The 26,450-nt window shown below is 37.9% G+C and overlaps 2 protein-coding genes across 2 annotated transcripts; one reads left to right on the plus strand and one right to left on the minus strand.

Annotated features, from left to right (window-relative positions):
* Positions 1-36: 36 nt before the first annotated feature.
* rgp1 (GP1 homolog, RAB6A GEF complex partner 1) lies at positions 37-8,559 on the minus strand. Its single transcript, XM_046851129.1, has 9 exons — positions 8,269-8,559; positions 7,840-7,955; positions 7,436-7,569; positions 3,171-3,254; positions 2,838-2,987; positions 2,405-2,551; positions 2,189-2,316; positions 1,200-1,377; positions 37-624 (listed from the first exon to the last, which is right to left on the minus strand). The coding sequence occupies exons 1-9, from the start codon at positions 8,359-8,361 to the stop codon at positions 401-403; spliced, it is 1,254 nt and encodes a 417-aa protein (XP_046707085.1). The 5' UTR covers positions 8,362-8,559; the 3' UTR covers positions 37-400.
* A 139-nt stretch (positions 8,560-8,698) lies between these two features.
* On the plus strand, positions 8,699-25,739 carry gba2 (glucosidase, beta (bile acid) 2). Its single transcript, XM_046851102.1, has 16 exons — positions 8,699-9,541; positions 14,564-14,655; positions 14,749-14,864; positions 15,409-15,627; positions 15,945-16,184; positions 16,611-16,867; positions 16,985-17,110; positions 17,281-17,465; positions 18,329-18,433; positions 18,575-18,682; positions 19,465-19,616; positions 20,243-20,349; positions 21,451-21,593; positions 22,102-22,217; positions 23,663-23,854; positions 24,252-25,739. Exons 1-16 carry the CDS (start codon positions 9,351-9,353, stop codon positions 24,516-24,518), a joined length of 2,616 nt encoding a protein of 871 aa, XP_046707058.1. The 5' UTR covers positions 8,699-9,350; the 3' UTR covers positions 24,519-25,739.
* Positions 25,740-26,450: the final 711 nt, after the last annotated feature.

Raw genomic sequence — 26,450 nt, forward strand, 5'->3', positions numbered from 1 at the left:
GTTAATTATTGTAGAAAAAAAACCAAACAAAATGCATGCATTTATGATTCCACTCTTTAATTTACCAAGAGTTCAAAACACTGTTAATAACTCTAAATAGAGAATCTGTCAGAAATACACATTTAACAGAAAAGCAACGATATATAAAAAAATAGAGCATGTATTTAGTGAGTTCATGTAAAACCACATACATGTGCTCACCAGGATGAAATACAATAAATATAGAAGAAGGTTCAATGTTTATGTCTGTCGTGTTAAAATCAGACCAACGTATACACACAAGATAAAAACAAATAAAAGACCAAAAATCATGATGCTGCTGGTTTTTGATCTGATCTCATAGAATGAAGACACACACACACACACACACACACACACACACACACACACACACACACACTCAGATATTGATACTATTCGTCCCTGTAAACTGTGAAACATACGAAGCCAGTGCCGGATTGGTGGGAAGCACTTTGATTGGCAGGTCCCAGCTGAAGGTGTCCACATCCACCTGCTCTGCCCCAGTCCATACAGTGACTTCTGATTGGTTTTGAAGGACGGTAGGCAACTCCACTGGCTCTCTTGCTGTAACGAATTCAAAGTGTAGACGCCATCTTAGGTTTACTAAAGGGAGAGAAATGTACAGGCATGTCAAGACACAGCTTCTTATCAGTAGTAAAGGTTACTAGTTAATGCATTATGCATAAAATATTGGCTTATATAGAACTAGATCATGTGCATATATTCATCACATCATTACAGAAGATATATGATTCTAGATGCTTATTTGTATACCAAAATTTTGAAAATATAAACCAGAGATGTTTGTCTAAAATTTGAAAAGATACAACAAATCTCTCTCTTATAAAGCACCACATAGACAGCTATCATGATTAGTAGAGATGTTATGAAATTGAGGTGGAGAATTAAACATTTTTCTCTGATCAAAAAACATTTTTAAATAATATTAGTCATTCAATAATCAAACAACAGAGTCAATGATCAGCTCTGGTACGGTATAGTTTCAATGCTCAATTAAAATCTTTTGACATAGTTTGCTAGTTCTACCAGCTGATGATAAAGATGATCAAAAATAAACAGCACAGTTTTCATGTAAGCGTCATAGCAGGCCATTGTACAGATTGAGCAACTTAACATAAAACAGTTGAGGACTGATAAACGGAACAAGGTGAACTAACCGATGTCAGTGCTGAAACCGGGTGTTACATTGAGAGGAACCGGAAGGGAGAAGTGGCTGGAGGCTGTGTGAAGGCAGGACTCCAGATGCCGTCCATGACTTGTGACACTGACTGCCTGAGCCGGTCGCCTCTGAAACTGCTCATGGACCTCTTCCTCACTCTGCAGACTCACTGAGTACTGAGAACACACGCAAAACTGACATAAGTTCTACACGACCACACACACACACACACACACACACACACACACACACACACACCTCACAAATCAGTATGGACCATTAAAATGTCCAAAAGGTGTAAATGCATGGGGTTCACTTATTGGATATTTAGCCATGAAAGAAAATATATAAATTGTTTGTGTCAAAAAAATACATTTTCTTAGTCTTTTTGAGCTGGATTAGGGTAACTGGGATTTAACTGGATGAATTGGGCAAGATAAAGTATTTCACCATGTACCGTAATTTCCGGACTATAAAGCGCACCCATATATAAGCCACAGGTGTCTACACTGAAACTAATGAACTTTACACAGGCTTTAACGAAAGACAGTGTCTGTTTGTGAAAACCGGGAAAAACCCAGGAAAAATTCATAAATAAGCCGCTTGGATGTTTAAGCCGCTGAGTTTAAAACGTGGGAAAAAAGTAGCGGCTTATAGTCTGAAAAATACGGTAGTTGAATTGACATGTCAACGTGTGACACTAACATAACAGTATCACCAAGTTTAATTAGTACAGCTCAATAAATGCTATAAATAAAGTGAACAGCAGAATTATTATGTCCAGGACTTTTAGGTATTAAATAAATTCATTGATTTGTGGTTTGTCATCTTCTTAGCAATCACTTTAATTACAATATCCAAATGCAAAACCCGTTCTGACTCGAATACAACTCGAGTTTGTTGTTATTCGCGCCATAAAAATAAGCTTTATTATATACCACACAATTTCTTTTTTAAAAATAATTACGATGTCCATGTGATCTGTACCTGTAGACATGGAATATCTCCCTCTGAAAAGGTAAATGTGCCAATGATGTCCTCTCCTAGTCTGTACACAGTCTTAAAGATACAGAATTTGGCCACTTTCCCTCGCACGTTAGTGATATTGAACAGATCTGTAGAGGAGTGAGGAGAATGTCAGTGTAAACGAACTGCCGAAAATTAAATGCGCATAAAAGCATGAATATAACTGAGGTGACTGACGTGGACAACGACGTGAGGTTGTGATCATCAGCATGTCTAGTGCTCGCTCCAGTGGTCTCGTGTCTCTTCTCCCCCCCTCTTCATCTTCCAGGAAAGGGTTTGTGGGTGACACTTCCTCATCCTGTAGGAAGGGAGGCTCAGGCATGCCTGAAACACAAAAGCACAGAAACCCAGTCAGATATTTCCTACTTAAAGAATACTATTCATGTCTGATCTTATCTTAAGCCATGAGGGTTTTTTTTAGAATTGTTTTTCATTTATAACAAATAATACTGTTTGCTTGTTCTGCTAAATGACTGTAAATGGAGATTACATTTGGTGTATAACCCCCTATTATTCCTGTTCTACCTTATACTAGAACAAAATGTTGACTAAAGGTGGAAAGGCATTAATGATTCTCATGTTAATCATTATTTATTAAAATGAATATTACCATGCAGTACGAGCACTCTGAAGGGGACACGCAGCAGCTTGATTGGAGAGTTAACCCTCTGACAGCCAATTGTCAGTTTGTAAACGTATTTCACTGCTTGACCGCGAAAACTAGGAGGGCCGTCCATGGGGACGAGCTCGCTGTAAGTGTCTGTAACCGAGAAAAACGTAAAGAGAAAAGTAAAGATATGAGAAGAAAAGAGAAAAAGAGGACAGGACAGCATGTTTGATTATGCGCTAATGATTTACTCAAACACTCAGGTTTGTAACAGTGTGAAATGATTCATTAAAGATTTGACAAGCTAATATTCGACTTAAGCAAATAGCTGCTTACAGGTTTTACTCTCTCCAGGGTCTAGTCGCAGGTCACAGAAGAGGATCTTGGGAGGAGTGTCCAGCATGCACTGGCCTCGCTCCCCTAGTGAAGCAGAAAAGAAAAAACAAACATTATGGCTTAATAGCTAAAACAACACAAGGATTGTAAAACAAAGTGGAACACATCCAAAGCTGATTGTATCACACTGCATTCTGATCCCACAATAATGAGACGCGAAAAATCTGAAAAATTATAGAGCTTTATTATTAAATAGTAAATCGCAAATGTCTGGGAATTCTTTGATGAAACAAAAGATGATTGTTTTCACACAAGAAAGGAAAACAACGCTAGAGTTCAATCACATACAATCCTTACCACATATATACATATATATACTTTATACAGTACAGAATTCTCAATTATATATAATTGAGAATTCTGTACTGTATAAAGTTGAGTAGATTCTAAACCGTTATTTCACTAAAGCCAGTACTCTGCCACTTTTATTGGCTAATGTGGTCCGTTATTGTGCAATATAACAGACAACAGAGCAGGTGTGAATGAGCGTTAGATAACTAATACTTATTTTGATGTGCCTGAGCAATATTTGATCTTGATAGATTTTTATTGCTTTTATGTATTAGATTTAATAAATTCTAGCAAGATGGTACAAACTCCAGACACTGTCACCACTGGCTCACAAGTGTGGCACGGCATATTTGCATATGCACTGGGCACTTTAGTGTGTATGCATAAACTCTCAAAGCTACATATATATTTTTCCGTATGTGTATTTTTGGTATGCTCTTGTGTATGTTGTCTTACAGTCTTCCTTAGTACAGATATGCATTAAACAGTAAATCTATAGTCTATTTATTATGATGCACATCTTCAAAGTGGCTGAATCTTATTTCATTACAGCTTCCTACCAGCTGCATGTGACAAATAAAACGTCAAACGGGCAATGTTGAAGACTGCAGACACAGTGGTCAACCATTTAAACAAAGTAGTGGATGAAAAAGACAAATCATGCTTACTTCCCTATAACATTGAAAGATGTCCAGCTGTGACATTAGCAAAGAACTGGCAAAAACCATTGGAACCAAGATACGCCTATTTACCGTATAAAGAAATCTGGCCAGCAGTGGTCTTCATGAAATTAAGGCCAAAAAGCAATAACCCTAACATGGAAGCAAGACTAATTGACTCAGCTATGCACAAAAATGTAGGAACTGTGATGCATGTGACCTGGACTGAGGAGTCAATTGTCACAATTGTAAATATTTGGCTGTAGCAGAAGGTAAGCTGTTTGTCAAAGGCCTGGAGAGCATTAGAATAATGAGTTTCTCAGAGTAACAGTGAAAAATAGTGGAGGTTTCCAGCCAGTTTGGGGCTGCATTTCTGCAAAATACTTATCTATTATGCAATACTATCAACGAGGTGTCTATTTAGCCCCCAAAATTGGGACGACGAAACCAGAAATACAGCCAAAGTCATTAGGAACTATCTCCAGTGTAGAGAAGAACAAGGATTCCTAGAAATACTATCTTTGGCCCACATAGAGTCCTGATCTCAACATCATCAAATCTGTGTGGGATAAAGAAACAGAAAGATTTGAGGCAGCCTTCGTGCACAGAAGGGGTTAGTTCTCCAAGATGTTTGGGAACAACCTAATTGCTTCAGAATTCCCTTAAAAACTGTGTAAGCTTACCTAGAAGAATTCAAGATATTTTGCAGACAAAGAGTGGTCACACCAAATATTGATTGATTTGGATTACTTTTGATGTAGGAAAGGATCATACGCACACCTTCAAACAGACTAGAACTGCTGTTCTTGCACATTTAGGATTTTCATTGTATTATACTGTTTACATGCTGTTTTTGCACCTTCGACTGCTGCTGTATTTTTTTTGCACTACACTGTTTACACTCACTTCTGGGATATAGTTTAGATTTTTGTATAGTTTTTTACAGTTTTCTTGTACAGTACTGTATAATCTAGTATACAGTAGGTTTACTGGTCGGCGCTATATAGGGTTTTGTGTCTTGTGTCGTCTGTCTGCACTGTCTGTCTGCACTGTTTGCACCAGGTTGCACTCGATGCACTTTATGTAACTTGTGTTTTAGCTTAATGTTGTTTTGTTGTTTGTTGTTTAGTGTAGCACCAGGGTTCTGGAGAAACGTTGTCTCATTTTTACTGTGTACTGTGTACCACTGTGTATAGTAGAAATGACAATAAAAGCCTCTTGACTTGACTTGACTACATTGAAATTAGCACGTAAATGGTGTCAAACCAAATTGACAGTATTGCAAATAGCATGGAAGGAGAGCCTCCTGAAATATAGAAATTTCTTAGTTTGGCTAGATCAGCATATTTCAGAAAAGCCGGATGAGAGAGATCAGCTTAACAATGTTGAGGAGTGTGTAAAGGACGTTAGACAGTGGATGCTTAAGAACTTCCTTCTGCTCAACTTAGATAAGACGGAAGTACTTTTACTAGGACCACATGCAGCTAGAAGTAAACTTTCTGACTACGTAGCATCTCTTTTATTCTGTTTCTATCTCAGTGTGTACAGCAGTCAAAGACCTTGGTGTGATTATTGACCCTAGTCTTTCCTTTGAGGCGCACGAGAATAATGTTACCAGGATCGCCTTCTTTCATCGTAGAAATATTGCTAAAATTAGAAATATGATGTTACAGGATGCAGAAAAACTAGTTCATGCATTTTTTTTCTTACATCTAGATTAGACTACTGTAACGCTTTACTGTCTGGGTGTTGGAGTAAGTGCATAAATAAGCTTCAGTTAGTTCAGAATGCAGCAGCAAGAGTCCTAGATAATATGACCACATCACCCCTGTTTTAATCAGTCTACACTGGCGCCCAATTAAATTTTGCATTGATTATAAAATACTACTACTGACGTATAAAGCACTTAACGGTCTCACGGGGCAGTATCTGAGTGAACTTCTGTACCAGTATGATCCTCCATGCCTACGTAGATCAAAAGGTGCAGGCTATTTGTTGGTACCCTTAAATAATCAAGACTACAGCAGGGGGCAGATCTTTCTCTTATAAAGCCCCACAGTTATGGAACAGCCTTCCAATCAGTGTTCGGGACTCAGACACAGTCTCAGTGTTCAAGTCGAGGTTGAAAACTTATTTATTTAGTCAAGCCTTTTATCAGTAGATTTTTTTTTAGGTAAAGGAGCAGATCTGGAGGGAACATGGCTATAAAGTGTTCGGTGAAATGGGATATTTGTATGCTGTCGTCACTCTCACACGTTCACTCAGGTTTGTTGACGGTGGTGTGGCTGCATCTCTTATGCCAGAGATCCCTCATGTCGGTGTTAACTTCTGGTTCTCCTTTTTCTCTCCTGCCATAGCAAATCTTGCCAGAGTCCCAACTGCACAGTGACATTAACTTTTATACAACAATTAGGACACATAATCCATATCCTTCTTATCCTGTCACCCTCTACTCTCTCTCTCTCTCTCGTTAAACATGCTCCTGAGGTTCCAGTGACCACTGTTCCTGCCCCTCTCCCCTCCCCCCTCCCCTGATCTGCCCACTTCGTCCATCTGGATAGTGTTCTCTTTGACTGGAGGCCACTCTGTGCAGCTGGGACGGTTTCTCATCAACGCCTTGGGTGGGTCCATGAAATTCCAGAGTATGAACGGGAGTTTGAGGATGAATTTGGACTGTAGTTAATATAAAGTCTGCTACACTGACTCAGGACTACAGTTTGCTTCTGATCACCATCACTGTACCTCACAACATCGTATATCTGCAATAAATGGACATTCGGTGCAACCCAGATGAGGACGGGTTCCCTCTTTAGTCTGGTTCTACTGAAGGTTTTTTCCTTATGCCATTTTTTTCCTTATGCCATCTCGGGGAGTTTTTCCTTGCCACAGTCGCCACCAGCTTGCTCATCAGGGACAAACTTACACTTATAATGAACATCTTATTCATTTTTATCAACACATTACCTGTGTAAAGCTGCTTTGGCACAATGTTTATTGTTAAAAGCGCTATACAAATAAAAAAAAATAATTACATTTAGATCAATTATTAAACACTTATTTTAAAAGCATTCTTACTTTACACCTGTTTTTTCTAAAACCTTTGCACATTCTTTATATATACACACACATACATATACACTGTAGCAGCTTACACAAACACCTTTCTGTAAGTGTTTATTAGTGTGTTACAGTGCAATAGTCTGTCTTATATTTAGCCCAGAAGATCTGGAAACAAGTGCTTGGTGTGGGTCTCACCTCTGCTGGGGATGAGCACAGTGTCATTCTCTGCCTGCACGTCTTGCTTGGTGCCCTGAGTGGGCAAAGCCACACGGCTCTCACTAGCATGGAACTGGCAGTGGATCTGAGCACTAGCCCATGCAAGCATCTCACTAAAAATAAAACAAGATGATATTATATATAGTGCAGGTAGGATGTAGAGCAAACTATAGTAACAATAACCAGTAAAACCCTGAAAGTTCACACTACAGTTGGAGAGTGAAAGTTGATTATTTGATCCAAAGCACTGCAATTTTTATTGCAATATTTGGGATCCTAACTTCCTATGAATAAAAATGTACAAAGTGAGAAGACATCCTGCATGATCATGATGTACAGATAGTGTTGGTTGCTACTTAATTGGGCTACAAAGACTTCTTTACCTGCTTGCACTAGTGGAAAGATGGGACATTGGATTGGTGAAGGTGATGAGGCACTCCAGCACTTCCCCAGCCAGAAACACAGGCCCCCGGGCCATGGAGGCCACCACCTCAATCATCTAACAGTGAAAAGTAGCACCAAAAGATCACCAATACTGCACAACTGATATAAATAAAGAATATTTGAATAATTTATCAGGAGAACTAATGAGGTCATCCCAACGCTGCATACACCAAGACCGAGTAAATCCCACACTTAAAGCATTTTCACAACATAAAGCCACGTGACCAAAAAGAAATCATTTTAAAGAGACAATTTCTATCAGATAGGGAACTGTTACCATCTGCCCATTTAGGCCATCGAACCGACATATAATAATATTGATGGTTTAAGTTTAGGCTAGTGAATATAACATATACAATCACTTATACCTTGATGAAAGTGTGTGATGACCAAATCGGCAAAAAAAAATCTTTTTTAAACGACTGAACCGAAAGCGGCAGAGACGCTCTACCCTGCGTCATAAGCAAAACAAAACCTCCACAAATTGAGATGGCCGACTATGACGCTTTCCCGGGTTTACCCTACATCAGACAAACTGTTACGTGTAGAAATACATCATCCTTACACCACTACTTGATTAGTTGATATAATCTACGTTTTGTAAAGGAATATATTAGCAGACTTTAAATAAACAAGGTTTACTCGAACGACCCAAACTCCGGTATATATTTTGTTCGGCCATTTTGGAGAGCTCCGTGGCGACGAGTGACCAGATAAGAATCGACTAAAAGACGGCGATGGGGGAAATCTGGTTTAGGAATACAGTAATGTTTATTGCTCACTTGTAGTTCCATGTTGAGATTTGTTGTCGTGTGTTAACTTTTTAGAAATTGAAATGAATTACATGTGCAGAAATATTTATTGGGTTGTTTATGTTTCAGGAAATAATGGTTTGTTTTGTGGAACTCCCCCTCAGCGTGTGTGCGTGATGGTACAGTCTCAAACTGCACGAATGAATTCAGGCGAGATGAATTCACAGTGTATGGAGAAGGATTGATTAATGGTGCAGTCCCTGGTCGGAATGTGATTTATTTAATGTGTGATTTATTTAAATAACACAAAAGAGTGACAGTTTACAGACGGGGATACGTGTAAACGTGGCGTCGTTGTTTGTTTGTTTAATGAAGACGCAGGAACAAAAGTGGTGAAACGGATGCAAAACCCGGATGGCTGCATGGATGGATGGCGTCGAGCTGCCAACAAATTCTCCATCGCATCCTGTGTCCAGGTCAGAGAAAGAGCAGCATCATCCCAGCCGAGGAGCATGAATCCCACCATGACTACACGTTCATGCATTTAGTAAACTGTGCCTCTGACCGACTTTGACATTTTGTCTGTTGGGACACACTGTTCAGCTGGAGGTGGAGCTTCACATCCTGCTGGTGAAGAAAAGAAATCAGCAGCTGATCATTATAGTGTAGGTTTGAAGTGCACACACCAGGACACCAACATGGACCTAAATGACAGCAGGTCGTTATCCGCGCTCATGGCCCAGTATGAAGGCACTGAAACCGGATTCGGAGTGCCTAAGGATGGCTGGAGGATCTGCCTGGCGCACGAGTTCAAGGAGAAAAGAAAACCCTTCCAGGCTAAAGACGTGTCCTTATCCCACATCATGCAGCACATCGGCCTGGGCTTCAGGTACACATTTCTATAAAATATTCAAACCACAACCTCATCAAGTCACACCCATCATCCTGTTTTATTGTAGGTTGCTATGAATTGGTTTTTGGAAAGCACAGATTCTGCACACACAAACTTTTCTCACAATATAACAACCAAAACAATCATAAAGAAGCAAAACAAAGATCTTCTTGCTTCCTTTTTCTGTTCGTACAGCTACAAATCTCTTAACTTTGGTGCATGTTAATATGAATGAAGTTTACCTTTACAAATGACCACTCTTTACTGTTCATTCTCTTTCTGAATAAAGCTACACTGTGATCACCTCTCACAGATAAAAGATACACAATAAAGGGAATATAAAAATGTATAAAAGTTATAAAAATCACCCGCAAAACAATTCTATGTTGAATTTCTGCACAAGGGGTGTTTAGAAGAAAAAATGTTGGTGAAGAACTGATTATTTACCTCTATGGTGTTTGGCAGACCCTCCTTTAAACATTTTTATTGCAGCTTGAACTCACTTTGGATCCAAAGTCCATCACCCTAACCACTGAGCAAGCAAACAAAAAACAAACAAAAAAACAAAAAAACAAAAAAAATATATATATGAGAAATGTTTCATGGCTTTAGTTTGGGTCGCATTCACAAGTAAATGATTGTTATTTAAAATCAGCATCTTATTAGGATGGAATTGTGCATCATGACAACAAAGCTTTGCATTTACAACAAAGCGATCTGACCAGTTGGGTAGGTTAAATGTTTCATGGCTTTATAATAGATATATTGTGCAACATGGCTTTCTAGCCACCACTCCTTATTTCAGAAGTCATCAGTTACCTTTAAGGTTTCTGCTCATGGGCTTGTACCTTGTGTTTGTTCAAGAGAATTGTGACCCTTTCGTTTTGACCTGCTTCATGATGCTTTTACCTAATGCATTCGCTGCTCCTGCACCTGCACACACCCTCTGGTGAACGAGCTTGATGAATTGCCGAGCCGCACCCTTGCCGGTATAGGAGACCATGGCATCCTATAGGTGAACCTAAACTGTGATGTGTGTTTGTAAACCAAAAGCCTGGAATATGTCTCCAGCTTAAACCTTTACACAATTCACAATTTAATGTACACGGGTCAGTATAATAAACCACATTTATAGCCCTTAGATTCAAAGATTTCAAATAAATCGGATGTCGCTGAATACCGTGTTGACAAAACCGAGTATACAAATTATTCCCGTGGATTTTTATTTTCACTGCTGCTGGTAGTAAACAGTAAACGTGCATTACTACATGTTCATTATTGCTTATCTGGATATCTGATGTGAATGCCTTTTACTCTGTAGTCTAGATCAGTGATCAAAGACCAATGGGCTTTTTCTAATCTAAATAACCTTCTTATGAAAATGTACTATATGACTCTAAATCGTCACAGGCATTGAAGCCCAGATTTATCCATTATGATACAGGTGCTCTCTATAACATGACCCATGTTGACCCAGACATAACTACATAATCCATAGCATTTGTAGTTCAGTCGAGTAAATACACTACAGCGTTAGATTCATACCATTAGAAATTTTAATGCACAAATGTGAATGCACAACTTTATTCAGAATTTCTGAAAATACGTTTTGAAATGAGTTTGGGGAGAAAAAAAAATTTAATTGTGAAATACATATAGAAAACTAACAGCTACAACATAAAATATTGCTGTCATGAATGAATACAATCCTGGAATTGTTTTTGTGTAATGTATGGGTGAGGTCCATGGCAGTTACAGTTAATCATTGATCCACAGCTATCATAATACTGCAAGTCTGTGTTAATGATAGAACTGGGATTTAAGTGTCTTGCAACGCATGGTAGGGTCTGTACTCGGGGTGTAATGATTCCTCAATTAATTCGATTACAAAAATTCATCGAGGCAACTTAATTTTTCAAATGCTTCATTTAGTCCATTTAACTAAACACCACGTTTCCCACGGAGCATTATTACTGACGCACCACCCGCTAATCTCTGCAGCGCTCTGGACAGGGAACACAGAAGATGCTGCAGAATGAAAACATGGAGGAACGAGGGAGAAAACAGCGAGGGCCGAGAAGAAGATTCAGGCCAAATAAAACGCGAGAAAGTGCGGTTGGCATTTTTAAAGTAATTTGAAATTGATTTTAATATTTTTATTTATATACAGTGCGTTCAAAAAGTCTTTGGGCAGTGGCCATGTAGAACAGGTAGTGGAGCACGTTTTTAAAGCCGGCGATTAAAACACAGATTTAGTTTGTGGAAATCTGCAAGCAGACAAGAAAACCACATCATGATAATGTGCGAGATTTAATAAATAAATACATGAGGGAGAATAAGAAGTTTCATTAAACAAATATTTTCCAATAACTTACTCTAAGCAGCCACTGCAGAGGGACTTGAACGCAACTGTATTTGTATTTTCGTGTAATATGGCCATCAAATGCACTAAATGGGTTTAGTTTTCAGATATTCTTTTATGCGATTTCAGCAAAAAATAAGTACATTTTTCTAAAAAAGACAAACGAATTACTTGTTTATTTTAAGAGGCCTGTCTCATTTTCTCTCTCAATTAGTATTACTCTTTATCTTTATTAAAGTACTTCTTATCCGGTTACTCGATGAAATAGTCGTTAGAATACTCACTTAATAATATAATCGATAGCAGCAGCCCTACTCTTATATCATTTCAGTGTAATGGAGATAAAGCAGAGGTAGAGCTTCTGCTCATGTATTAAGTTTTCACATTTGTTCATCTTTCAGGTACACAGTTTTTGGCTCATTGCCAGGTGACTAATGTGCATAAACCGCACAGATGTGTACTGATGTACTGCAATGTATAATAACTGTCTCACTTTGCTACACTTGTAGTTTTGATTTAATGGTGAAACACTGAAACACTTAGTAATGATCATGTTGGCGAACTAAGACAAGGAATTGAGTGGTTGTTATTCTATGAAAAAGACCAATTATGTATCCAGACAGACATTCCCCAGCTTTGTACGAGTCAACACTGTTCCTTTATGTTTGTCTGAAAGACAAACTCTCATGCTGCGTGCTACAGTCCCACAAACAGCTGTGCATGCATTTATAAAAGGCAGCAAAACAGTAGAAAGGAACCGAGGGGACACAGAGTGAGAAATGAAGATATAGAGCCTAAATATTGAACAAAAGACCTGCCGATGCAGGGGGCGCTCTTGATCCGACTGCATATTGTTGCAAATGTGGATGTTCAGCATTCCTGGAACAATGTCCTATGTACAGATGAACAAAAGTTAATGTTTCTGGTGAATACTCATACTGTATTGTCCCACATTGTCTGTTTTGTCTTGACTTGTCTGTTTTGACTTGTATAGTCCAAGCTAAATGTGTAGTGGTTTTTATGTCTGGACATTTGAGAGTCACTAACGGCTGGAACCAAATTCCTTGTGCGTGTCAACACACTTGGCCAATAAACCTGATTCTGATTTTGAATCTGAAATGCGCTCATTACTCTTTTGGTGGAGACTGCAGACCATATCAATACTCTCAGTCATGCAGAAAAGAGTAGAACAGTTTTGTGTTGCTTTGCTCTTTCCAGGCTTGAAGCACCAATTAAGTTTTTTTTTTTTTTTTTTTATTATTATTATAATTTTTTATTAATTTCTTGTTAAAACTTAAATAAAACAACAACAGAGCCGATCAGTCAGCACACACAGCATGCACTCAAGCATATTAATAACAAAATAACAACATTGTATTGTTAATGAGAAGGCGACCATGGAAAGGCAAAGTGCAAATCAAAACATGAGGGAAACAATTACAAATTAATAAAAAAAAAAATGAAACCAAAAAAAGGGGCGGAGGAGAGAGAGAGAAATGAAGTCTGTTTTTAATAGGAAATTCTTTATTGGAAATCCAGGATATCTGCATGTGCTTTTAAAACAAAAACGCCTAACTTGAAAATGTGACGCAAGTTAAACAACAACAACAACAGAGAACTCAAACATAGGAACCTGTTTGAATTTCTCAGAAACGAATGCTATTCCCTGGCTTCATTTAGGGCTTAGACACAGAGTGACCTTGAGGCAGTTGCTGTTCTTCTTGTTCATTATCAAAACATACTAATAAAACAATATCTAAATATACTCACCAATGAAATAATAAAATGTGTGTTTGCGTAATGCAAAACAGGAAACGAGTTTTACTCATAATTTTAATGCTATTAATGAGAGATCATTGTAGTTATGATATATACAGTACAAATTAGACTTGAATGATGTATATAATATTAGATGCAGATTGTACTGGCATGACACTAACTGCATTTTACATCTTCCATTAAAAATAAAAAATATCAATTACCCAACAATCATCTCTCACACACTTTAATATAATACCAAAAAACGCCAATTTGACATTTTATAAATATAGTCAAGATGTGTATTTTTAAATTATGAAATAATTTAGTCAACATTTGATTTAGTAGTGTTAAGACATATTGTGTCAAGCTTTTAAGGCTGCTAAATTAGTACCTTGTGTTCAAAAACCCACAAAATCTGGCAGCTTTAGAAAGTTTTTTTTGGATATGCACCAGTAGCATGTATCTGGTATCACACAGGCTATAAAAAAAGATCTGCTTTGTATAAAAGAATGAGCTGAAATACCCCTGCATCACTACACTTGTGTATAATCAGCTAATACAAGAAGTGTTTCAATCAGCTGGAAGAATTCACTTGTTATTAAGTACTTTCTATTATGTTATGACCGTCTGTGCATGTGATATTTTGAGTTATAAACTATTTATTAAAAACAGACTTGCAAAAATATCTAAATAAATTTCTTGCAACTTTCAGCAATAAACCATAGTGGAAAAGCCAGGAATAAAAAATTAAAAAAGTGAAAGTGGTACAAAGCCTTTTTTCGAGCACCTCATCGAGTCTCATTTAGTCTGATAGAAACATTGGTAAATATGATTCCTGTTTTGAAAGGAGAGTGTTTTAAAAATTCTTCTTAAAGCTATTCGATTTGTATTTGCAGGTATTTAAAATGGTGGTACCAGAGAACCCAGATTGAGAAGAAAGCACCCTTTATAGATATATTCAACGCTTTGCCTCTGAGGCAGATTTATGGTAAGTGCTCAGTGTTGTACAGACCTCTGGCAAAGAAAATAAAAATGCTGCTTGAATAATCTGAATAATTATAATGATCCTTCTTGTGTATAGGTGCCCCCCTGGGTGGAATTGGTGGAGGAAGCATTACACGTGGTTGGAAGGGGGAGTTCTGTAGGTGGCAGCTTAACCCGGGAATGTACGACTACAAAACAGTCATTGCTGACCAGGTGGAGTGGATGACTCTAGTTATGTATGGGTGATGAATGGAAATCTATGAAATATAAGGTGTTGGGTCACCCTGAGCCTCCATGACCTCTTTAATACACTTTGACACGCATTCTACAAATCTCTGGAACACAAATACTCCCGCAGTTGGTGTTTTGATGATAGTGGAGATGATGTCCATCTTGTACTTCCAAAGTCCATGTATTTTCACCGGGATTGATATTTGGTGACTGCAGCCATAGCATCTAATTTACAGTCTTCAACAAACCGTTCAGAAAATCCTCCTGTAGTCTGGATGGAAGCAGGGTGATCCTGGAGGAAAACATTCATATCAGAATAGAAAAATTTCATTATAGGTTTCTATAGGCGACCATTACATTATAGGCGATCAGTCAAAAGAACTTGACTCTTTCCTCCTTCCCAAATCTATTCCAATGAAAGTGTATGGAAATATGGAAATATAATCCATGTTTTTACCTGTAACAAATGTGTGCTAGGTGCTTGTGGAGGTGTTTATTACATTGCAATTCTCTTCCTTGCTCACAGTTCACAGTATGCCTACGTAAGGAAGGTCAAACAATCTATCAGCAAGTGTTGTCCACCGATCATCCTCACACACTACAGGACTGGAACTGGGGTTACTGCGGTGCGTTTGCATTCTACCATGCGCTCTATCCTCGAGCATGGACCGTCTACCAGCTGCCTGGCCAGAACGTCACGCTCACGTGCAGGCAGGTGTCACCTGTCATTCCGCACAACTACAAGGTGATTGATTGAACAGTGCACTACACCGAAATCCATGATTAACAAGTCTTATGCTTTAGTTCCTTATAAAGCCCATACAGTTTGTCCATCAGTTACCAGTAAAAAAAAAAGGCTTTTCAATGTAGTATTTAAACGTCGTAAAATTTTAACTTTTGTATCAGGATTAAAGTACAACGGTTGTGTTCTGTACAATTACATTTGTTGAACATTTACTCTCATCTACACAAACTTTCAAATGTCCTTCCCCTGACGGATCCTTTTATAAACATTTATGTTATAAACATTGTTCCTGCTCTGCTTGATATCTACAATCACAGGATTCAAGTTTTCCGGTTGGTGTGTTCGTGTGGGATATAGAGAACAAGAACGACTATGCACTGGACGTCACAATCATGTTTACCATGGCCAATGGATCAGGCCACAAAGATGAAAAATGTGGGGGCCACTGGAACGAACCATTCCGTTTGGAAAAAGAGCACGAGTCAGTGTCAGGGGTTTTGCTTCACCACTGCTCATCAGTGAACCCGTACACACTGTGTATGGCAGCTCGAGAACAGGTGATGCGCCTTATTAACGGGGCCAGCTGTTGATTCCTTTTCAACAGCTGTAAGGCAAATCGCAGGATTTGATTATTTATTTATTATTATTATATTATCCTTGAAAGTGCATTATTGTTTCTATAGTAACAATTTACACATGAACCTTAATTGTACACACAGTTTAATTAATGAGAAACATTTTTTTGAATTAAGTGTCCACTTTTTAACATTTAGAATTAAATGTGTTTGTAGAAAATCTTTAGGATTTTGGACTTTGTTTTTTATTTTTATTTTTTTTTTTTAGTAACATTCAATTTGCATATTTTTTTCATCGGCAAATTGCTGTGATTACTAGTTGAACGATTCTATTAACCCTTTTAGGATTTTCTGTGTGGCAAACGTTTTTTAATGTTTATTTTTATTTATTTTTTTATTGTGGTTTAGTCCAACAGAAAGATCACCCACCAGACTGCATTCAGTCCTAATGACACTGGAAAGGCCGTTTGGAGTGACCTGATGAGTGACGGCCAGTTAGACTCACCCAACGACTCCAGCCGTCCAACTCTGAGAGGAGAGACGGTGGCAGCAGCACTGGCAGTGGGCTGTTCTGTGCCTGCTCATGGACACAACAGCCTAGAGTTCTGCCTGGCCTGGGACATGCCAAAGATTACTTTTGGTTCGAGGGAAAGGGAGCACATCCGGTATACACACCTGTTATAAAGAAAATAAAGAAACGAGTCTGCTCGCTCATCTACATGATCAGACATTTATCACTCAGTGACTGCAAAAGAGTAACAATGTGTTTTGTGTTTTCTTAGACGTTATGCACGTTACTATGGTACCGCAGGAGACGCGGGTCCAGGTCTTTCGCATTATGCTCTTACACATTACAAAGACTGGGAGAAGGACATTGAGGATTGGCAAAGACCCATTCTGGAAGATGGGTAAGAGATCCTTTGGGATTAATTACATGAATTAGAGAGAAAAATAAGAATGTTTTGATCTAAAGGCTTGTACAGTGAAACCGTTACCTCTGAATACGTCTCCGTTATCATAGTAATGTCACGCGCAATAGCAATTGTGTATAACCCTTATATTTTGTCTGTTATTTTAGTTCTCTGCCTTCCTGGTATAAATCAGCCTTGTTTAATGAATTATACTTCGTTGTGGATGGGGGGACGGTGTGGGTGGAGCTTCCTGAGGACTGTGATGTTAGTGGAGGGCTTCGTCCAGAAGACGGTGGTCTTCCTGCACAGCCCCCAGTCCTCAAGGAATACGGGCGCTTTGCCTATTTAGAGGGTAAGTATTCAGAATTCTCCAGAATTACCATCCAATTTGTTTAAAAAAAAAAAATGACTGAAGGCATCTGTTGTAAGTGCCCAAGATTCCTTTCAGGTTGTTTCGCAGATTTGTTCTCTTTACACACGGCCTAGAGAAAGCGCTGGAAATAAAAAAAAAATGAAAAAACTGCTTCGTACCATTGATTGTAAATAAATGGATTTGTCTGTTCTTACTTGTATCTAGTTAAATACACTTTAAGCATGTGCATTACAATTAAAAAACTTTTTGAGCATGATAAATATGGTCATTGCGTAACAACTACCAGTCAGTTTGTTTTAGTGTTTATGGCAGGCTCGACACTATATAGCCACAAATTTGTGGACACATGACCATTCCACCCGAGTCTGTTCTTGATTATCCCGTTCCAAAACCAAGAGTATTACCACGGACGTGGTCTCCTTTTTGTTGCTAGAATGGCTTCTATACTTTTGCTTGACGGTAGATTTTGGAATATGGTTGAGTGCCCATTTTGTGCCCATTTAGCCACAAGAGCATTGCTGGAGGTCAGGGGGCTCTCGTATAATTGTGCATCATCGTCAGCAATGTCTCAAAGAAACTTGCATTGTGTACAGTAGCACTGTCATGCAAGGGACTCTTAAGTATAGCAAATCTTAATGTTACAAAGATATTATAAACAATTGTTTGCTTTGTGGGGGCAATTTGGGGAAGGCTTCCAAAAAAAAAGTTTGAAGGTCAGGTGTCCACATTTTTTGGCCATAAAGTGTAAATTTGTGCTTTGAGAAAGTGATTGTGTGGCATGAGAACAGACAATTTTCTTTGCATATATCCACCAGCTGAATGACCCTTGAATCATTTTGTAGGTCAGGAGTACAGGATGTACAACACGTATGACGTGCACTTCTATGCCTCCTTCGCACTTATCATGCTCTGGCCCAAACTGGCATTGAGTCTACAGTATGATATTGGTGAGAGCAAGTGTTCTTGCATCCTGTGGGTTTATATATTTTAAGTGTGTATTTTATCTGCACCTTATTCCCTAATTCTTCCTCTTTTTTTTTTTTAAACCATTCATCTCATTATTCCTCCCTCTTTCACTCCCTTCCCAGCTGGCAGCGTGGTACAGTATGACCCCACACAAAGGGTGAATCTTATGGATGGGCATTGCTCACCAGTTAAGACCAGGAATGTAGTACCTCATGATATTGGAGACCCAGGTTTGTAATAATTCAACTATAATTCATTATGTACAAGAGCATTTACTTTCTGCTTTCATGTGAGTTATCTTGCTTATTTCATAGCAACCTAGTGTTGTACTAAACCAGACTGACTTTCTCATGTTGCCTTAACAAATATAGCAGTTTACGTTAAAACCAGATTTGAATAGATTATTAAGAAGCAAGGCTGAGACAGAGGTCATTGTTGTTAGATTATTTTATAAAATTAACTGACTTTTGCCGCATCGGGAGCTGGAGGGATGGCCGCTCTGACCAGGAAAAGAAAAGTGCCATAAGCACAAAATTAAAATCACAAGATCTATTCAAACACTAACTAGTAACACAGTGCTTGGTATTATATACTGGATACAAACATGTAGTTTAAAACCGTAACAGAAGAGCTGAGTAATTCATAAGAACATAAAATTACTCTAAAAAAAAAAAGAAGCTGCATTCATTTACATAGTACATCTGTAATAAAAAAAAACCTTTTCAAGTAGTGACATTCTGTTGTAATTGTTCCTTTTACATGAAACATTAAAGGGTTTTTCTTTATTTGAATACCCCTGAAATGTCTAATGAACCCCATGCTAATTATTTGCTGATTAGGGCTAAATTGGGTAAAAATCTTGCGCAACTGCAGTAAACAGCTTCAGTTTAGGCAAATGAAGAGCAGCAGGTTTTTCTAGTCATTTGTGCACATGACCAATAATTTGTCTCTTCAGCAAGAAAAGTGTTTCTGGTGGAGCCACTGAAAAACACACATTTTCCTTGTTTATTAGATGATGAGCCTTGGCAACGTGTCAATGCCTATCAAATTCACGATACCGCAGACTGGAAAGACCTGAACCTGAAGTTTGTTTTGCAAGTGTATCGTGACTACTACCTAACTCAAGACCTGCAGTACCTAAAGGACCTGTGGCCTATCTGCCAGGTAAACTGGATTTGAACAAAATAGTATAAAACATAAGGAATTGTATTATTAAACACTTGCAGTGTAACATTTAAGCAGAAAACTGTTTCTGATTTTCTAAGAGTGCAATTGTCAGTCTTTTTTTCCAGAAATACAATAATATAATATTATAATATAATAATATATTTAACCTACAGTGGAAGTAGCAAATCGGGGCCCAGGATAGAATCATTTCGACCTTCAGAAAGACCAGCTCTATGATTTACTTTTGTGTTGATAATGGAGTGCAAAAAATTGCGCCCAATATATTTTTATTTTGAAATCGATAAATAAAATTAATTTACTTCAAGCAAAGTTTAGATATTTTTAATATTTTCAAAGTGAAATTAAATTACAGTAACAAGTTTTTGTTCAGGACCTTTGACCAAGGGTGCCAGTAATTATGGAATTCATTGTAAATACAGTGTTTTATTATCCTGTAAGTTTTAGTAAACTGAAAATCATACTGTTATTTGCGGGATGAGTTGCTGAGGGACTGCACTGACATTATAATCATTATTTAATTTTTTGTTGTAGTTGCATTAACTTTAGCACTTCATGGCTGAACATGTCCCTCAGCTTACCTGCTGTTAATTTGATTCTCTCAGGTGGTAATGGAGACTGAAATGAAGTTTGATAAAGATGGGGACGGCCTAATAGAAAATTCTGGCTATGCTGACCAGACATATGATGGGTGGACAGTAACGGGACCCAGGTAAGTTTTAACTGGAAGAAGAGATTTTTGATTGAGTTTCACAGCTGTAAACCTGGTGGTTAACTGAAGCGAACATAACTATCTAGAATATTCATAGCACATGCAATATGTCGAGCATGCACTTTATGGACACCTGACCATCACACCCATATGTGGGCCTTTTGCAAACTGGTGCTTTTTGAAGCATGCATTTAAATAGGATGCCTTTGTTGGTAAGATTGACTGATTCACAGTGGTGCATCAGCATAATGGTGGGATGCATATAAAATATAAAATGCATTTGTATTGAGATGCATCATTTTTAACATATTTGCATTAGGAAAAAACAAGTTTATTTATATTTAATTATTAGTAGGTATATACTTTTATTGTTTTGAAAGTGACCAGTATTTCATATGTAGATTGATTTCTCCTCTCTAAATTGTTTCTCTTAACACCACTGCTGCTACGTGATTATGGCGTATCACAACACTATGGCAAACGAGCCATGTCCCCAGAGTCATATAAACATGCCAGAGGTAGAGCTGCATCATCCCGCATCAGTAGCTTGATGTATCTTTAACGTATTGAAACGTTGGCTATGCATCATTAAGATGCACATCCCTACTTTGTATGCTGAGCATTACAATTTCTCTTTAATTAAGAGTTTAGGGCCCAACCGGTTCCAGCAAGACAATGCCCCTTTTGTACAAAGTGGGGTCCATTCCCATTTATGTGGTATAATGTTAATTGCTTGCAGAGCCTTGACGTAAACTTCACTGAATACCTTTGAGATGAAATGGAATGCTGACTACACCTCAGGCCTATTCCCATCAATTCCCAATACCAATGTCTGACCTCTTAGAAAAGTGAAAGTAATATTAGAGCAAAGTCTAAATCTGAAATGGGACTCAAAAAAAAAAAACATGTATGGGTGACGGTCAGGTGTCCACATACCTTTTTAGGATCCTAGATAAACTAAACATGTAGCAGAAATTCACAGGGCAACATGCACATACTCATTCACACATAATGGAAAATAATTGCTGTATCAGTAGATTAAATGTAAAAAAAAAAAAAAAAGAAAAGTAACCCATTTACTGTTAATGTGTGGTGTTTCAGCGCATACTGTGGGAGTCTGTGGCTGGCTTCAGTTTGTGTGATGTGTAAAATGGCACGACTTCTGAAAAGTGACTCTGTGTATGAGCGCTACAGAGACGTCTTGAATCGAGGCAGCGCCGCCTTCGATAAACTTTTGTGGAATGGTAAGTTTACCTATAGACTAAAACTATGAGTCAATTCTGCCCAAACAAGATCGAAGCACACAAGCAAAGGCAAATGTGTGATTTACTCTTTATATATATGAAAAGTTTAGAACTCCAGAAACAGACTGCAGAAAGAGTAAAACTGAAACTAAACCTGAACTAAATGAAATAACTTTTCTGTTAGGTAGGATGTATAATAATATATTTAAATTATTTTTAATCTGTTGGTAAACTGGACTTATATATATTTTTTTGTGTAGTTGTTGGTAGTTTAGGAAAGTCTGGCATTTTAAGTACTTTGTGAATTTAAGGGCAATGCAAAACATTTTATTATTCCCATTTTAATAATCTCTTCCTTATCATACATCAGTTCGCAGGACTTTTAGTATTTTAGCACAATTCACCATGCCAATTTTGATTAAATCAGGACTTAAGTATTAGCTAGCTATCACACCTAATTATTTTTAATTTCTTAATTTCTTTTCCTCCTGTTGCCTCTTATTTCCAGGCAAGTACTATAACTATGACAGCAGTGGTCGCAGTATGTCCAACAGTGTGATGTCTGACCAGTGTGCAGGCCAGTGGTTCCTCAGGGCATCTGGATTAGGAGATGATGAGTTTGAGGTTGGTTTTTGGGATTCATTTCAGAAAATCTTTTCTGTTATTGTTTTACAGATTCTGCTTTGCCACATTGGTCTCACAACACGAGCACTAATCTCTTTAGAAACTACATTAGTGTTTCTGGCCAATTCAGTACATTATTTTGATGCTACTACAATTAATTTTCTTTTTATTGAAAGTTGTAGCTCAGTGGTTAAGATATCGGACTTCTGATGATGTTTGATAAGAAGGTTGAGAGATCAATTGCTTGCACTTACTAACCCTAGAGCAAGGCCCTTGCACTTCCGCTGCATATTTGAGAAAATAAATGCGACTTATACGTCGCTCTGGATAAGGGCTTGTGCCACTTGGCATAAATGTTATTAAGAACATCCCAGCTGACTTGGAAAACTGTGCTTTTTTTGAGATCAGGACTTGGCTGTAATGCAGTAGGGATTGCAGGTAATGAGGCCAAACAGGGATCAACAGATCAGGGTGTTGCTTTCATTTGATCACTTGCTAATTTGTGCACAGCTGAAACAAAACAATTCCAATTGAAGATTTTTACTGAAAATATGGAAATATCTAATAATTTGCAACATATTGTGAAGGTTCATATTAGAATAGTTGTCTGTTCTTACTTGTATCTAGTTAAATACACTTTAAGCATGTGCATTACAATTAAAAAACTTTTTGAGCATGATAAACATGGTCATTGTGTAACAACTACCAGTCAGTTTGTTTTAGTGTTTATGGCAGGCTCGACACTATATAGCCACAAATTTGTGGACACATGACCATTCCACCCGAGTCTGTTCTTGATTATCCCGTTCCAAAACCAAGAGTATTACCACAGAAGTGGTCTCCTTTTTGCTGCTAAAATGGCTTCTATACTTTTGCTTGACAGTAGATTTTGGAATATGGTTATGAGTGCCCATTTTGTGCCCATTTAGCCACAAGAGCATTGCTGAGGGATGCCTCAGATATCAGCCAGGAAATCATTTTGCACAGGCAGCGTTCCAGTTAAAACTCAAAGTTGGTGGAGGTCAGGGGGCTCTTGTCTAATTGTGCATCATCGTCAGCAATGAAATGTCTAAAGAAACTTGCATTGTGCACAGTGGCACTGTCACGCAAGAACCCTTTAGGTATAGCAAATCTTAATGTTACAAAGAAATTATAGACACGTTTGCTATGCGGGGGCACTATATATACATATATATATATATATATATATATATATATATATATATATATATATATATATATATATATATATATATAGTACAGTACAATTGTGGGCTTGTAGAACCATGTTTCAACAAGCTACATCATGTTTTGTGAAACCTCAATAAAAAAATGTTCTTCCTTTTTTCTCTCTAGCGGGATTATGAGTGGAATGCAAACTGTATTAGAATTGTTTGCGGATAATTGTACAAGTGCATATGTGTAACTCATCTACTTTCTTTTAGGTTTTCCCTAAGGAGAAGATCCTCACTGCACTGAAAACTGTGTTTGATTTGAACGTGATGAGCTTTGCAAAAGGGGAGATGGGGGCTGTGAATGGCATGAGACCAGAGGGTGTGCCTGATCGCTCCAGCGTTCAGTCGGATGAGGTCTGGGTTGGTGTTGTCTATGGACTGGCCGCTACTATGATCCATGAGGTCAGTTTGACGTTTAATGGCCGCATTTTCTGATAGCGTACACTTGCTGGCCACTTTATTAGGAACACTGGTTCACAGGCTCATGTGTGCATTAATCGATTCCGCCGTTATGAAGCGGCGGTTTAATGCGTCATATCCTGCAGGTATAGTTCAAGATGAAAGAATTGGACCTTAACGTATCTCACTGAGGCTTGGTTGGTTGGTGGTGTTAGATCTCAAGTTTATAGTTTGATATGAACATTAACTGAAGCATGATTTTACGCACTGCTCTGTTACCACATGACTTACTGATTTTCTTGATCTCTAATCCCTTGTTCAGCTTTTTTAAGTGAATGGACTTCTTGGTCCTCATAAGTATGTAGTTTGTATTAATGTCAGCTGTCTATCTTGCTCTCAGGGTCTGTTAGAAGAAGGTCTTCACACCGCTGAAGGTTGTTATCGGACCGTGTGGGAGCAGACCGGAATGGCCTTTCAGACTCCTGAGGCATACTGTGAAAAAGGGATCTATCGCTCTTTGGCTTACATGAGACCTCTCAGCATCTGGGCCATGCAGCTGGCCCTGGAGAATCGACGGAACCTGAGCAAGACTATGCAGCCAGGCAGTGTGGCGGCTCGTTCAGAGACTGATTTACAGAATGAACTGGTTAAAGAGAACTGTCATTAATGACGGTGTGTGAGGTCTTCTGAACTTTGAGAACTGTGGTGCTTCTGCTTGGGGAAAAGTTTTACATACAGTGGATTAACACAAAACAAATACCACTCAGACCTGGGCTACAATGATAAAGGCATTGGTTTGTGTCGATTTGAGTTTGTTAGAGTTTCTCCAGTTAGAATGATGTATTTTAGTTTATGATTATCATATTAATATTTGCATTGAGTTATTTAATTCTGTCGTTTATCACTACAGTAGTCCCGCCCTCACTCTAGTTTAATAATACATATCAGAGCTGCCATGTTCATATGATTTCAATGCTTTGATTTAAATTGTACTCTGGTATAATATAATTAGAGGATAAGTTGAAAATATACCACGGTAGATTATACTTTGGGGAACAAAAGGTTCAACCCTGAGTTGGTTTTACACATTTGATTTATTTGAAAGTCACTGTTTAGGTGCATGACTAAATGTTTCTTGAAAAATCCAAACATATATTCCCAAGAATATAGTAAATGTTCAATGGTCAGTTACATTTTGGTCCACTGCGTAAAGTAGACAACCAAGATGTCTTAATACATGTGTAGAGATGATTTATCTGGCAGCCCAGTTGAGACACGCTCAATAGCCACTTTAATAGATAAAACCTTCATGCATTTCCTGAGTGGTTAAGGGAGCTGCTATTACTGTGTCTAACCCATCAGTTCTTTAGCCCTCTCGTTATTATCCATTGTCTAGCTTGTCTTCTTTGCATAACCTCAGCTTGTTATGTAGCACACATGCCGCAGCCGACACTCAATACCTGTATACCTATAAAATGAGCTTATGTTGCCAGTCCACACAATCATTTTCATTTTCCAGGGCTTGCACATGTGGTGCCTTGAGGGTTCCCCAGATATTCCCTCAGGCCCTGAGTCAGATTCAACACTAGTGGGAGCTGTGAAGTATCTGCTGATAGATCCACACATAATTACATGTGTGCAGGCTGAAGTTATGTGGTTTTGTGAAACATTGACCATTGATCAGCTCTTATATCAACAATCAGGTCACTGGCCATCTTACCGTCTTTATTTTAGGTTTTCATGTGTAAAGTTAAATCGTCTGAATTGTATATGCACTTTGGCAAATTAAATTTCAATAAGAATTGTCTGGAATGACTTCTGAAAACTCCTGTACTCAGGAAAATTCGAGGGACAAATTAACAATAAAAATGTAAAGAAAAAGAAAAAATTAATTGTGTTCATGGTTAAGGGTATAATTTTATGCCAAAGATTCTGACTTTTGTTGCTGTAAATATCTGAAAACCGGAGCTACAATGAAGCACATGGAAATGCACATAGCACATTTTTTGGACTGTAGTTAGTTTCATTGATTGATTCACTGAAAAATGAAAAACAGTGCTACAAGGCATCATTTGTGTTTACTTGTTGTCAATCATCATTTTCATCTTTCTCGGCACAGAGACATGAATGTTCAGGCGGGGGTATTTATTGGTTCTTTTTCTTTTTATAAAAGTGAAAAATGTCAAAATATTAACTTTTTGATGATCTTAACAAGAATTGGTCATAGAATTCAAGTAAAAAACAGCTAAAGTAACTGAGTATGCAAAAGATTTTCTTTAAGCCTTGTAGGTAAATTTGTGGACAGATTTGTGCAGAAAGAACAATCAATATTTTGTGTAGTTGAAACATTGTGGAGCAAAAGTGTCACAATTTACATCAAATATTTGAATAATTGTCAGGTTTTTCTTTGTGCACAAAAAGATTTTACATTTTTATTATTATCCCCAAACAAAGAAAAAGTGTGCAAATGATAGCAGAGGGGGTTCAGTAGTGCATTTGTTTGAATAGTGTTAATTTTCTGACCATTATTTAGTTTAATCTACGATCGTTTTTTTAAGGATCACGATTGTTAACAGAAGGAGAAACGTGTGAATGGGAC

This window comes from Silurus meridionalis, chromosome 6 (genome assembly GCF_014805685.1).
Source record: "Silurus meridionalis isolate SWU-2019-XX chromosome 6, ASM1480568v1, whole genome shotgun sequence".
NCBI classification, from domain to species: Eukaryota; Metazoa; Chordata; class Actinopteri; order Siluriformes; family Siluridae; genus Silurus; species Silurus meridionalis.